Source organism: Rhineura floridana, chromosome 7 (assembly GCF_030035675.1).
Source record: "Rhineura floridana isolate rRhiFlo1 chromosome 7, rRhiFlo1.hap2, whole genome shotgun sequence".
Taxonomy (NCBI): domain Eukaryota; kingdom Metazoa; phylum Chordata; class Lepidosauria; order Squamata; family Rhineuridae; genus Rhineura; species Rhineura floridana.
The window spans coordinates 61,106,333-61,122,117 of NC_084486.1; the positions used below are offsets into that span (position 1 = coordinate 61,106,333).

At 39.7% G+C, this 15,785-nt stretch overlaps 1 protein-coding gene across 6 annotated transcripts in view; it reads right to left on the reverse strand.

Annotated features, from left to right (window-relative positions):
• The window catches only part of EDRF1 (erythroid differentiation regulatory factor 1), a 50,558-nt gene that overhangs the window by 21,389 nt on the left and 13,384 nt on the right, over nt 1-15,785 (reverse strand). For 5 of the 6 annotated variants that reach the window (XR_009763996.1, XM_061635699.1, XM_061635700.1 and 2 more), the window contains 6 exons: nt 15,594-15,753; nt 7,043-7,164; nt 5,472-5,583; nt 5,009-5,156; nt 4,299-4,407; nt 952-1,063 (listed from right to left, as the gene is read on the reverse strand). Coding sequence is in view for 5 of the 6 variants with exons in the window: in XM_061635699.1 (XP_061491683.1) it covers nt 952-1,063; nt 4,299-4,407; nt 5,009-5,156; nt 5,472-5,583; nt 7,043-7,164; nt 15,594-15,753 (763 nt within the window). In the remaining variant the exon portion in view is untranslated. Of the gene's footprint in view, nt 1-951; nt 1,064-4,298; nt 4,408-5,008; nt 5,157-5,471; nt 5,584-7,042; nt 7,165-7,444; nt 7,547-15,593; nt 15,754-15,785 lie in introns of all 6 variants that reach the window. The other variant, XM_061635702.1, reaches the window with a different exon arrangement.

The window sequence follows — 15,785 nt, forward strand, 5'->3', positions numbered from 1 at the left end:
TAATTGGAGGAAGAAAAATATGTAGCAGACAGATCCTGGAGGACTAGGAGAGGACGGAAAAATTGAATAGTCAGGGCCTGGGAGAGGGGAAAAAAGTTGAACTAGCAATGCCTGTTTAGGAGAAAAAGGGTATACATTTGGGTAGTGGCAATAATCTGAAGCAGAGATGTGAGATGAATGGCGCGCAGAGAGGCAGAGAAACGGGGGGGAGAGGGGGGGTTACCTTATGTAAAATGGGAGGTTGCCTTTTGCTGGAGCAGAAAACTGGGGGATCAAAGAAGTGGCTTTGTATTTGCGACTCAGACCTCTGCCTTGTACTCATAGGAACTCAGGAAACTTGTCCATTTTGCTCAGTATTGCCTCTATTGACTGCAGTGGCTCCCCAGGGTCTTTCCCAGCTTAACTGAAACTGCTAGGGATTGAACCTGGGACCTTCTATGTGAAAACCATGTGCTCTACTACTGAGCTATGGTCCTACCCCAAGCAATGTTTTTCCCCAATTTTTCCTTTTTTGCCCCCTTGGGCCTTCACATCTCTAACCATAACAGTCCCAAAATTGCAAATGTGCCCATGGAGCCAATAAAATTGGGGATCCTTGGTTTAAACTAACCAGTGTTCCCAGTTCAGAAATAACAAAGAACTCCACTATGAAAGCACCATGTTCCTGGTTTAAACAGCTGCCTCCTTGCATCTATGCCAGTGAAAGAAAAGGGAGAAGGGAATGCTGGGAGTCCAAGGCTTGCTGTGGCTCATTCAGATAATGCTAAACTATAGTTTTGTATTACACCTGAACTGAGCTTAAAAGAGAAATGAACATACTGAATTTTCCAAATGCTTTGCTTACGCACTTAGGACCTTCATTTAACTTTGGGGGATTGGCTGTGGCCTCTCTCCCATGAAGTGTTTCCCATTAGGTGTGAATAAGAAGGCGTCTCAGAATATAATTCTTACCTGAGGATGTCTACCCTTGTCCAATAATTTCACACAGTTAAGGAGTAACGTTCTGATAGTACCGTAATGTTTCCTGTTTTGGTTTTTCTTCAACATCATATTGCAAGCAACTCTAAGAGAATGTAAGGTGAACAGAACAGAAACTATAAGCTCTCTCATATTGTTCACATTACATCTACTGAAATACAGAATTAAAAATAGCTGTTTATCATTTCTAGACTAGCTAGTTTCATATGCTGTATACTGTGCTGAAGACAACTTATCTGTAGGTGTTATTTCACAATTACATTCCCAAGAAAAAGTAATTTTGCCTTGGCTGCAACAAAGGTTAGATCAGACAATTAAAACAGCATTCTTGGTGAGGCAAGGTTGTTAGAGTAATCCAGTTGCATCTTGCTTTTTATCCCTTTCTTACTCAAATAAGGGATACTAATCTGATACTAGGGTTATGCATACTGCAATTAACTCAACAGTTTTATGAGTCTTTGACAATGACCCCAATATTAAAATATGAAACTTTATTAATAAATACTGTATATAGTTCCAGGATATCACTTTATAGAGATGATCATATCTGAAGGCTATAATGACCTCACTTAATGTTACTCAGACCAAATATGTTGTTTCTTGCATTTTCCACTCCTGCCCCTTCAACTCAAAACGAGACATGCATACATAGGCTAATGTATCTTCTGTATCATCAACATGAGCAGCTGTTTTTTTTTTTTTTTTTTCAATAATTTTTATTCAAATTTTCATAAAACATACAAGACAAAATCATAAAACATTCAAAGACAAAAAACAAAATCAAAAATAGTTAAACAAAAAGAAAAAAAGAAAAAAAAAAAACAAAAATAAAAAATAAAGAGTAAAATATTGACTTCCCATTTGTCAAAGATCAAATCAGTTATAAGTCTATAATATATAGCAATCCTGTCTCTTAAGTCATATTATAAAATCACTTTCCTCCAGTAGTTATCTTACTTAATCATCAAATCTCATAAACATTACTTTATTCTTTCCACAAAAAGTCAAAGAGAGATTTCAATTCTTTAAGAAATATATCTATCAATTTTTTTTTTCCAGATAAGCATATCGATTAATCCATCTCATTACTAATTATGATAATCTTATTGTCATAACCATAGTCAAAATAAACATTTCAATTAATCCATCACATCAGAATCTGTTAGGTTCAGTAATTTCAGTAGCCATTGTTCTATTATCTCTATTAGTTCCATTTTCCATCTTCCATCTTCAGTAGTCTTGTTAAGTCCAGTAATTTCAATATCCAATCTTCCATTATCAGTATTCCATAATAATCTTGCTGTCAAAGCCATAGTCATATAGTAAGAGTCTGATGGGAATTACCTCTATCCCAAATATTTTCTTGCCATCCATTCTGAATAGGTTGCTGAAATACTGCTGTAAAATCATATCTCTGTTCTTTTTTTCAAAATACACTGGGTCATCTCTTAAAAGTTTTTCCATTGTCACATGGCTGCAGTTAATTCCATAGATTTTCTCTATATTGGGCTCCATCACATCATTCCAGTCCAGAAGATAATCCATGCCATTGATAACTTTATCTCTAGAATCTTCATTAATTTCTTCAGAGATAACATTGAGTTCCAAACAATAGATTTTATTTCTAAAGTCCATAGACTCCAAATCTTGTTCCTGTTCCACGTTTGTTCCAATCTCCGGGATCTCCTCTCTCACAGGGACCCCTATTCCAGTCTCCAGGGTCTCCTCTCTCACAGGGACCCCTGTTCCAATCTCCGGGGTCTCCTCTCTCACAGGGACCCCTTCCAGGGTCACCTCTCTCACAGGGACCCTTATATCTTTAATCTCCTGCTTCATTTTACTCAATTCAATTTTCGTTATCTCAATCTCATCCATTATTTTCTGAAACATAGTTATTTCCAGATTCTCAGCCACTTTCTTAATTGCCATTTTAAAAGAAAAATATAGGAAAACCACTTCTTATTTCAGCAACAATTGGGTTAATACTCCAGACTTGGTGACATCACAGTATAAACAGAGCAGACAGCCTTATCTCTCCAATAGTTAAGTAAACAAAATGCAGTTCCCAGGATCGAAACAATTAATGGCGATCGTCAAGAAACAGATTCGTCAAAATAAAATAGACCAAAAAGAGAGTAGTCTCAAAACAGTATAATATTTTTCAAAATAAAAATCTGGAATAGAAATCCCTCTTCTGTGTGTATCTTTAGAATGCAAATCCAGGACAGCTTTTTGCAACAAAAACAGAGATAAGCTATTAATTAGTGCGTAGCAGAGAGAAGTTACGGCTCCCCAGTGAGATGTCAAAAACCGATCAATCTGGCAAATCTCTTTTAAACAGCAACAATTTAAGTCAAGTAAAAGAAAAATATAGAAAGAAGGGTGCTTGCCTGTTAATGCGTTCTCTCTTAGAAGATAAGATGAACGTTCGCTTTAACAGATAGAGCTTGCTGTTGAAAATCCGTCCCACCTTCGTCGGCTGGACCTCGTCCCATAAATTAATGAGATCTGGTCGTCCCAACAAAAATAGGCTTTGAGGTTAATCTCTTCGTTTCTCCCTACCCGGGAGAAGTTTAATCAGTCAAAAAAAAAGAAAAAACTGACTGATATATCTGAATAAGCTTCTTTTGAGGCAGGAGCCCGTCTCAAAAGCAGGCACAGGCTAAGTCACCCTTCCCGGAAGTCAACATGAGCAGCTGTTGATTATTAAGTATATAATCATTTAGACCCCTAGATGAACACTACCCTTATAATAAAAATTCTCAAATTTAATAAGAGAAAGGAAAACATGAAAACACAACAATGCACCCTATTAGTGTAGAAGGTTCATGACACAGGTGAGTGGAAAAGGAGGTTTACATCTTTTGAACCCATTAGAGATCAGCTACTACAACCACATTTGCAGGAGGGTTTTAAAAAAACCACCCTCCTTCATTAATATAGCATTTTTCTGGCACAAGGTTTCATCAGCCGGGGAGGGGCACTGATTTGCTCTGATTGGCCTTACAGTAAAGTTAAGAGTCCACTATCAGCCCCACTCCACACTTTACCTCTCAATAGTACACCCTTACAATACTTCTCTACCAATATCAGACAGTTCTCCTCAGCATTCCTACAGTGACATCCTGCTACAATGGTAAAGGCACCTGCCAGTATGAAAGCAGGGAGATGTTTGTCTTCTTGCATCGGGGCTACCAGCCTAGCACCTTATCCTGTGCTCTACTGCTGCTAATGGAGTTTGGGCTGGAATTCTCATGCTAAACAGTATCACCCAGATGTTTTCCTGTATGTATAAGACTAACCCAACAGGGCATACTTACTTATAAAGAAGAACTGCCACTGGCATTGTGAAAGGGTTTTGGTATTTATCTTCTGTTTCTTCACAGAGAGTAGTTAGGTCATACAGCTTTACTATATCACTTCCACTTGCTGAAAGAAAAATCTTTGTCACTCATTTTGCTTGACAAAAGCATGGGTCCCAAGATTTAAAAGAAAAAACAACAGAATTTTTGATCATCCAGTTTGATCAAACAGAACAAAAAAAATGCAAGACAGAAGGGTGGGGGTGAGTCCAGTTTAGACTCACCCAATCCTTGCTCAACTTCCAAGCCCCTCCCTCCCACCATGACAAAATGTGGGAGTGAAGGAAACACAAACAAGAGGAAGCAACCCTTTCTTCCTGTCCAACTATTTGTATATTGTGCATATAGTAAGATGCTGCTCTCTTCCTGAGTGAGCTGAGCAGCCCAAGTGCTACCTGTAGCATAATGGAGCATGGGTCTGTGGCAGGAGCAGCCTAAACTGTGAGCAGAGCAGGCTGCCACCACATGCTGAGAGGAGCGGTGGGTGGGGAAAGGCCTCTGCATTGCTAGATGTGCAGCAATTAGGGACCCTCAGGAAAGAGGTGAGAATACTGCCACTATATGTTGTGCCACTTTCTATGAACCACAGGTCCTCTCCACCATACCTCACCCCAAATCATGGTAAATCTGCAAGTCACCTTAAAACAAATAAACATGTAAATTCTTACCTTTAAATAGCCAGTAAGTATGCCCCTCTTTGGTACAGTTAGCTTTCAAAAAAGATAAAATATTCTGAGCTATATCTTTTATTACTTTGGTAGAGAAATTTGAGTTTTCCAGGTTGGGTATATCCTCTGTCTTAATCATTTCATATTTCTAAAACACAGAACAAAAAAATCCCTATCAAGAATTGCTTATGCTGCATAATAACCATTGCTTTCCATGTGTTCTTGAGGTATTTTTGTATTGAAGAATTTCATTATTAACATGTCCACTAATAGCTCTTGCTTAGTATTAATGTGCTTATGAAGTAGTATCAACAAGATATTCCTTTTCTGTGCAACAATAATGCAATGGTGCCTCAAACAGGCTGCCATACAGATAAAAAAGCGTGTTTTAAGACTGTGGCTTAACCAGCGTGCAATCATATTATTACGAACAAATAATGTAATAACAGAACTCAAAGCTTACCTGAACAATTCCATTAACATGGAAACACATCACAAGTTCTGGCACATTGCAGATCAAATTGTCCAACCAATAATCAATGCCAGTCAGCACATTAATTGGCTTATTGTTGTCCCTACAAACAGAAATATTACTAGTGATTTCAATAAAATGAATAGAAATCATTAAAGGCTACAAAGGAAACTTTGTTCCCATTCAGTTAGGTCCAAAATTCATACAGTAACTGACAAACTGTACAGATTCTAGCCAGCAGGGTAGATACAAGGCTCTTTTGAGAGGAAGGGGTGGGATATGAATCCAATAAGGAAGGAAGAATTATGACAGGCACAAAACAAATGGCTTTTGAATCAGAACTGCTTTCCACATCATGGTATTGACTACTCAAGTCTGTGAACAAAAATATTTTAAATATGGGAAGGAAGTCTAAGGATATACTTTAAGAACCAGCAAATTAGGTGATCACCTGTTGGGAGAAAGCGTGAAATGTAGAGGCCAAAAGTGAGAAGAGTGCATAAGCTACCACATTCCAATCCTGGGGAACAAAGAACAGTGATATTTTTGGAGGTGGGGCATATATGAGAAAGAGCACAGGACAAGCAGAGCACGGGCTGGCATCCAAGCCTGGGGGAAGGAGGCTATTTTTAAAAATGAAGGTAATATTTGAATCTCTAGCCTATCTCATCCCACAATCTCAAGGCAGATTACAAATATGAATTATTAATTAAAATATTATAAATCTCTTAATAGCTAATCCGTTCCATCAAGTCAAACCCAGTAAGATGTAAATTTACTCAGAAGTAATTCCTACTATACCCAACACGACTTACTTTCAGGTAAGTGTGCACAGGACTGGGGCCTAAGAGTCTTTACAAGACTCTGTTTGAGAGTAACAACACTAGAACCTGATTATTATTCAGTTTTGAGAACACTTGAAAAACTAAAGATAAGTCATCCAAGCTTTCCAATACATCATCACTACATACAGCTAGCACTCCTGCCATTTGAATTGTATATGTCTTTCAAAACGCAACCAGTTTGTATACTGAACTGGAGAAACACACAATACTAAGTTGGTGATCCTCACCCAATCAAATGTACGCAGGTACTGAAGGATTTTCCACCTTTATGAAGTTGGACTATGCAACATCAAAAACAGGACATCATTATAAATTCTGTCAACATCACAGATGATGGCTTGTTTATGAGATAGAATCTAGTATTAGTCTCTTCATTTTCAAAACGACTGATATAGATAAAAACTCCTGGGCAATATCCAATAATACCCAGGGCAGACCTATTGAAATCAATGGGCGTAAGTTGCCCATTAATTTCAGTGGGTCCATTCTGGGTAGACTTTGGCCCTTAAGTCAGTGGGAACTCAGTAGCTTTGTCACATCACAGAAATGTCTCAGAAACTGAATGCTAGTCATGTGTACTCCATAATATAAAGTGTCCCAGGTTACAAAACTATGGTTTGTCACCATGCTAGACACAAAGAATGAAGCAATACAACAAATTAACCTGCTTTATAAAACATGCTGCATATGTTTCTAGCTAATTTCTGCAAAATTCACCTGAGACGCAAGCTCACTGCTGGGTATCTTCCTCCTCCAAATATAGGCATATTTGATCCAACCAACATGTGAATATCTTCAAACGTCCACAAGATGTTCCGAACAAAGTCATTTTTAAGACCCTATATATTTGAAAAGGAGAAAAGTGTTTGAAGCATTTGAAACAATTCTTCTCTTTACACAAAGAAAAATGCAATGCAGCCTGCAGATATACAAGAAAGCAAGATTCAAGGAAAGCAAACAACAGCACATTATGACTATGTTAGCCATTTACAATAAAGATCAACATCACAGATACCACAAAGCAGTTGGTAGAAATGAATTTTCTCTCTCAGCTGCCCTATAGATCAAGCTGAGTAAGGGGATTGTATTTTTCAGGTCAGATGCCACATAAAACCATACCTGACTGTTTTGCCCGTCACTGAACAAAGTAGTTAGGGTTTGTTCTTTGGGGGCTGAGGCCACGTGCCCCACTACATATGGGGGTTCAAGAGGCTCACTTCCCTGTGAAAAGCACAAGGATATAAAAAGTGATTCTATTGCTGAGATTAAGTAAGGTTGGTTAAAATAAAGTACATATTCTGCATAGTGAACAATTAACTGTGAAAGGCTTTGTTCACTGAACATACACTAGGTGTGTGCAACTGCTCTGTGCTGGGGCCAATTAACGAGGTAAATTGGAGTGATTTAACCGCTGCCTGAGTCAGACCCCCCTAAGTCAAGTCAACTCCCCCCCTCCCCCAAAGCTTCACATCAGTTGGCTTTTCTGTCCATTGTATTTCTATTTGTCTGTGTTTCTCTACTCTAGATCCATGGGCTTTGCAAGAAAATGCTGCAGAGCACTAAAAAGCTCTATTTTTTGGGGGGGGGGGGATCAAAGCAAAGCACTAGAGGACTCTTTAAAAAATTAACGCTTTATTTAACTTTTAAAAAATCATCCACTGCTCTGCTTGAAGCAGCATCTCTCAGAGCTATTCAACACGTTGCAAGCAGTATTAGGGACAGCCTTGCCTTCTTACGCCTACTGGATGTCATCGCCTTCTAACACAAACAAGCCTTGAGAAAACTACTGGCCGGTGAGAAGCCGCAAAGGTTTAAGACAGGTACAAGCAAAAATACATACCACTTGGTCACCTTTCAATTATTTTAAGCTAAAAAAAGCAAGAGATAAATCACTGCTCCCCCCAAATATGAAGCTTATAAGGATATTGGAGCTTCAGTTGGCCTAATAAAGGTGTTGTCCTAATATGGATTATAGAGGAATTCCTTTTATTTCCCCCACAAATCCCCTGGACCTGTAATTTGGCAGACTTAATCCACTCTGAAAGGCTGCAAATTACATCTGTTTCTGGCAAAAGAAAAAAAAAAGATGTAGCCATTATTAGATTCCCATTTATAGTGAATGTGCGGGGGTTGCCAACTCTGTGCCCCCAAAGGCCTTCACTGGCATCATCAGGAAGGAGTCCCAGATGGAGCCTTTTACTTATTTATTTTAAAAGTCAGTCTAATCCTTCTAGAAAGACAACTATGAAACAAAATGTGCAGGTATCTTTCTAAGCAATTTCTGTCAAATGAACCAGCCTCTCAGTGTTTTTTGACAATGAGTTTAGTCAAGTCAAACTGTGACTGGTAAGTAAGTTGTTTGGACACCAGACAATAGGAAACCCTGGAGTTCTAAAGAGCTGCTGTTTTTCACTTCCTTTTAGTGCACTTTTCCTGTTTCTGTCTTGTTATCTAGTAGTCTCTGAAGTTTGGCCTTTCTTTTTCCCCTAGCAACCAGGATGCATTTTTCCTGTGGTGGGTTCATCTATGATCAGGTACTCTCTAGAAGTTGCTTTCTGCAAATATTACTACACAGTAAGTGTGGGTAAATGTTAAAGAATCCCCTCCCCAATTGGCAGATATCGATTTTGCTTGCCTCCAAACAGACACGGAAATGGGCAGTGGGATTGGCTCTTGCAATGAGCAGTTCTTAGAGTGCTTTGGCTAACCCGCACTTTGGGTCATTTGGAGTCAAGGGGGGGGAGAACCCTGAGGTATTCTGGACTACATTGCCCACTCCACACCGCCTGTTTTCTGACTTGTTGTGCCTCTCTAAGTACAGTAGGACCCCACTCATATGGCAGGTTCAGTTCCAGGCCCCCGCCAAAAAGCAAAAACCGCCGGAAAGTGGGGCCCTACTCAGCTGGAGCACGTGACCTCCCCATGCACGTGGGGAGCTCGCATGCTCCAACTGATTCATCAGCTGTAGCTCTCGGTCAGCTGGAGCATGGGGAGCTCGCGTGCTCCAGCTGATCCCTGTCAGCTGCATTATTATTATTATTATTTATTACATTTGTATACCACCTCATAGCTGAAGCTCTCTGGGCAGTTTACAACAATTAAAAACATTAAAAACAAATACACAAGTTTAAAACACTTAAAAAAAACAATGTAAAAACATGGCTATTTGATGGCTATGGGTGCACATCACGCAGGCAATACCTGGATGTATGAGTGTGGCTGCGCACTCTTGACAACCCTGAAGAAAGGTGGCTAAAGCCCTTCCTCCTGAGTTTGTGTCATCATTTAAGATGCTGTGTATTCATTTGCTGGCACTGTAGCGCCTGATCAGCTGTAGCTACAGCTGATCGCCCCACTGGCGCCACCGTATTAGCGGAACGCCGAAAAGCAGGGCCCTACTGTACTGTGCGATGAGGACAAGAAGCAAGGACTATCTTTTGGCACTTTTTTAGGAATGTGAAGACCCGAAATTAAATGTTATCTCATTTCTTGGCAGATTTCCCTCATGTCCAGCAGAACAATTCCATTGTTCAAAGCAGCATAAAAAAGCAGAGCTGCTTTTGCTGAATGTCAGCAAGAAATACACACACAACATGAGAACACCTCATACAGACCCCACCTTTTCATGTTGATTTGTAAGAGGGAAAGTGTATTTAAGAGCAGGGTTTGAGACCCAAGATGATGATCTGAGCTCCAACATGTATAAGTACGCTCTCAAGGAACGCAGTACAGGACTGCAGGCCACAGAATGGGAAGAGAGTCTGTGTCTCGGTTCAAACTTTGAACAAAGTGATTGTTTCCTGCTTTTTGGCCAGAGCTTGTTCACATCACAGAATCAAGAGAGCTGGAAGGGGCCTATAAGGCCATTAAGTCCAACTCCCTGCTCAATGCAGGAATCCAGATTAAAGCCTGCCTTGCTGCCTCTTGAATGCCTCCAGCATTGGAGAGACCACCACCTCCCTAGGTAATTGGTTCCACTGCTGTACTGCTCTAACAGTTAGGATGATTTCCTGATATTCAGTCAAAATCTGGCTTCCTGCAACTTGAGCCCATTATTCCGTGTCCTGCACTCTGGGACAATCGAGAAGAGATCCCGGCCCTCCTCTATGTGACAACCTTTCCAGTACTTGAAGAGTGCTATCATATCTCCCCTCAGTATTCTCTTCTCCAGGCTAAGCATGCTAAGTTATTTCAGTCTCTCCTCATAGGGCTTTGTTTCCAGTCCCCTGATCATCCTTGTTGCCCTCCTCTGAACCCATTCCAGTTTGTCTGCATCTTTCTTGAAGTGTGGAGACCAGAACTGAACGCAGTACTCAAGGTGAGGCCTAACTAGTGCTGACTAGAGGGCAACCAATATTCCACTCATTTTGGAAACTATACTTCCATTAATGCAGCTTAAAAGAGCATTTGCCTTTTTTTGCAGCCACATCACACTATTGGCTCATATTTAGCTTGTGATCAGCAACAATCCCAAGATCCTTCTCGCATGTAGTATTGCTGAGCCATGTATCCCCCATCTTATAATTGTGCATTTGGTTTCTTTTCCCAGGTGTAGAACTTTGCATTTATCCCTGTTAAATTTCATTCTGTTGTTTTCGGGCCAATGCTCCAGCCTATCAAGATCCCTTTAAATTTTGTTTCTGTTCTCCAGGGTATTAGCTATCCCTCCTAATTTTGTATCATCTGCAAATCTGATAAGCATTTCCTGCACTACCTCATCCAAGTGATTAATAAAAATGTTGAAGAGCACTGGGCCCAGGACTGAGCCCTGCGGTACCGCACTTGTTACCTCCCCCCAGTTTGAGAAGGAACCATTGATAATCACTCTTTGAGTATGATTCTGTAGCCCATTGTGGATCCACCTGATAGTTGTTCCATCCAGTCCACATTTAGCTAGCTTGCTAATCAGAATGTCATAGAGCACTTTGTCAAAAGCTTTGCTGAAGTCAAGGTATATTATGTCCACAGCATTCCCACAGTATACAAGGGAAGTTATCCGATCAAAACATGAGATAAGATTAGTCTGGCAGGATTTGTTCTTGATTGGCTTCTAGTAATCACTGCATTGTTTTCAAGGTACTTAAAAATTGACTGCTTTATAATCTGCTCCAGAATTTTCCCAGGGATTGATATCAGGCTGATTGGTCTATAATTCCCAGATTCCTCATTTTTGCCCTTTTTGAAGATGACAACATTAGCCCTTCTCTAGTCATACAGCACTTCACCCATCCTCCACTATTAATAGACAGTGGTTCTAAGAGTTCTTCAGCCAGTTCCTTCAATACTCTAGGATGCAGTTCATCGGGCCCTGCAGATTTGAACTCAAAGCGATTAGGTATTTCTTGACTATTTGTGTATCAATCTCAATCTGCAATCCTGCCCCTTCAACTTCACGTTTCCAGGAGGGTCATAAACCCTCTTTGGCTCAGTCTTCTCCCAAAAGTAGGAATTGAGCACTTCTGCCTTTCTCTTATCGTTTTGCCATCCTCATTGAGCAACTGTACCACCATTTTTTTTCTCCATCTTTTACTATGTATGTACCTGAAGAAAGATTTTTTGGTTACTTTTGGCATCTCTCACTAACCTCAGCTCATTCTCAGCTGCCATCCCTGCAATTCCTTGCTATCTGTCTGTACTCTTCCTTTGTGGCCTGGCCTTCCTTGCACTTCCTGTATGTGTCCTTTTCTGTTTTCAGGTCATCTCTAAGTTTTCTGTGAAGCCACATTGGCTTCTTCTGCTGTCTTCCCCCTTTTTTTCTTTTTTTTTTTTTTCAATAATTTTTATTCAGATTTTCATAAAACATACAAAACAAAATCATAAAACATTCAAAGACAAAAAACAAAATCAAAAATAGTTAAACAAAAAGAAAAAAAGAAAAAAAAAACAAAAATAAAAAATAAAGAGTAAAATATTGACTTCCCATTTGTCAAAGATCAAATCAGTTATAAGTCTATAATATATAACAATCCTGTCTCTTAAGTCATATTATAAAATCACTTTCCTCCAGTAGTTATCTTACTTAATCATCAAATCTCATAAACATTACTTTATTCTTTCCACAAAAAGTCAAAGAGAGGTTTCAATTCTTTAAGAAATATATCTATCAATTTTTTTTTCCAGATAAGCATATCGATTAATCCATCTCATTACTAATTATGATAATCTTATTGTCATAACCATAGTCAAAATAAACATTTCAATTAATCCATCACATCAGAATCTGTTAGGTTCAGTAATTTCAGTAGCCATTGTTCTATTATCTCTATTAGTTCCATTTTCCATCTTCCATCTTCAGTAGTCTTGTTAAGTCCAGTAATTTCAATATCCAATCTTCCATTATCAGTATTCCATAATAATCTTGCTGTCAAAGCCATAGTCATATAGTAAGAGTCTGATGGGAATTACCTCTATCCCAAATATTTTCTTGCCATCCATTCTGAATAGGTTGCTGAAATACTGCTGTAAAATCATATCTCTGTTCTTTTTTTCAAAATACACTGGGTCATCTCTTAAAAGTTTTTCCATTGTCACATGGCTGCAGTTAATTCCATAGATTTTCTCTATATTGGGCTCCATCACATCATTCCAGTCCAGAAGATAATCCATGCCATTGATAACTTTATCTCTAGAATCTTCATTAATTTCTTCAGAGATAACATTGAGTTCCAAACAATAGATTTTATTTCTAAAGTCCATAGACTCCAAATCTTGTTCCTGTTCCACGTTTGTTCCAATCTCCGGGATCTCCTCTCTCACAGGGACCCCTATTCCAGTCTCCAGGGTCTCCTCTCTCACAGGGACCCCTGTTCCAATCTCCGGGGTCTCCTCTCTCACAGGGACCCCTTCCAGGGTCACCTCTCTCACAGGGACCCTTATATCTTTAATCTCCTGCTTCATTTTACTCAATTCAATTTTCATTATCTCAATCTCATCCATTATTTTCTGAAACATAGTTATTTCCAGATTCTCAGCCACTTTCTTAATTGCCATTTTAAAAGAAAAATATAGGAAAACCACTTCTTATTTCAGCAACAATTGGGTTAATACTCCAAACTTGGTGACATCACAGTATAAACAGAGCAGACAGCCTTATCTCTCCAATAGTTAAGTAAACAAAATGCAGTTCCCAGGATCGAAACAATTAATGGCAATCGTCAAGAAACAGATTCGTCAAAATAAAATAGACCAAAAAGAGAGTAGTCTCAAAACAGTATAATATTTTTCAAAATAAAAATCTGGAATAGAAATCCCTCTTCTGTGTATATCTTTAGAATGCAAATCCAGGACAGCTTTTTGCAACAAAAACAGAGATAAGCTATTAATTAGTGCGTAGCAGAGAGAAGTTACGGCTCCCCAGTGAGATGTCAAAAACCGATCAATCTGGCAAATCTCTTTTAAACAGCAACAATTTAAGTCAAGTAAAAGAAAAATATAGAAAGAAGGGTGCTTGCCTGTTAGTGCGTTCTCTCTTAAAAGATAAGATGAACGTTCGCTTTAACAGATAGAGCTTGCTGTTGAAAATCCGTCCCACCTTCGTCGGCTGGACCTCGTCCCATAAATTAATGAGATCTGGTCGTCCCAACAAAAATAGGCTTTGAGGTTAATCTCTTCGTTTCTCCCTACCCGGGAGAAGTTTAATCAGTCAAAAAAAAAAGAAAAAACTGACTGATATATCTGAATAAGCTTCTTTTGAGGCAGGAGCCCGTCTCAAAAGCAGGCACAGGCTAAGTCACCCTTCCCGGAAGTCATGTCTTCCCCCTTTTTTTTTTTTCCCCCCCCTTTTTTTCTTGATGGAATTGTTTGCCATTGTGCTTTTAGAATTTCCGCCTTTAGAAACTCCCACCCATCTTGGACTCCTTTTCTCATTAGGGTCGTTCACCACAAAGCCTTATTTAGCAGTGTTCTGAGTTTATTAAAATCAGCTTTCCTGAAGTCCAGGGTACGTGCATGGCTACTATCAGCTTTTGCTTCCTTTAAAATCAAGAACTCAAATATAGAATGGTCTCTTTCCCCCAGAATTCCCTTAACTGCCACTTCATCCACCAAGTCATATCTATTGGTGAGAATCAAGTCAAGGATAGCCAATCCTGTAGTTGCTTCCTCCACTTTCTGTAGGAGAAAGCTATCTCCAACAGAAGTCAGGAATTTTTTTTGGGGGGGGGGGCGTGTTTGGCAGAATTTGTCTCTCAACAGATATCGGGTAATTGAAGTCCCCCATTACTACTACAGGATCACTGCAGCTGTATTCCACTGCCCACTCCTGGGGCTAGGATAGGGAATATCTGCTACCTGTTATTCCTTACAGCAGAAGGGACCCTTTCCCTCTTTAAAGTTATGAATGCGTTAGTGTACTAATGATTAATGCTGCCATGTACCCAGTAATCTTATAACATTATTCTTCTCCTTCTTCCAATAAATGAAAGATTTGCTTTAGCCTGTTTTGGACCTGCATTTCTTAGGGTTATACACACACTATTTTGGCAAATTTCAGAGTAAAGCACTTGGTCCCTAGATAAAGATCCCCCTCTTCTCAAGGAGGCGTGTTTAATGGGACACATGGATGGCAGGTTCACACACTCAGGTTCCCAACAGACACATGTTACTACTACTACAAGGGAGAGGGAAAAGGCAGGCAACCAAATGTTGCTCCTCCCAGACACTAGCTTTCCTTGGCAAACAGATAACCAGCAATAGTGACTATAAGCAGCCACCGGTCCACCCTCTAGTGATAACCGCTGCTGCGTCTAACAGCCACTACTACTCATTCATCGGCAGGCAAAAGGATGGTGGCAGCAGCCACTGATGCTGCCTACCCTCTACTTCTCTGGAAGATTTGGAGAGGAAGAAGATGAGCCACTGTCATCACCACAGACAGTACACGCATGGATGGCAGAGAGGAGAATGCCAGGCCCAAACACAGTTGGCACTCAGACAGGAGCAAGCAGCAGTGGCAGCTGCTACAGGTAGGCCATAGTCTTGCAATGGGGCCTTAGCAGTGGCCCAGCAATGCTAACCCCTGATGCCAATACTGTGTGCACAGGACTGCTACCTAAATATTTGTACTCAGTTTCGCACTAACAAATCCCTTCCAAATAGCAACAATTATGAAAAATAAACTAAGATTTAATGAAAAACTATTTTTGAGTATTTGGACTGAGCACTGCAAAGGAATTTAGTACTTTCCCCATTCAGCACAATCATCATCTTTACAAGCATATCTATGAAGCTTTAATATTACTTTTCTAAGTAAAGCATCTGCCAAATTAACCTGATTAGAAGCGCTTGCATCTTCAGAAAGCGAAGAAGGCATTTCAAAAGGGGCTGGCCAAGAAACCCTTCCTGCTTCTTCAGTTTGATCTTCTGTTGTTTCTTCCTGATGTTGGTCTTCAGGGGTAGGAACAGGCTGAGCAGCTCCATCACCATTAATGCTAACAAAACAGACACTTAAATTTTAGGCAGA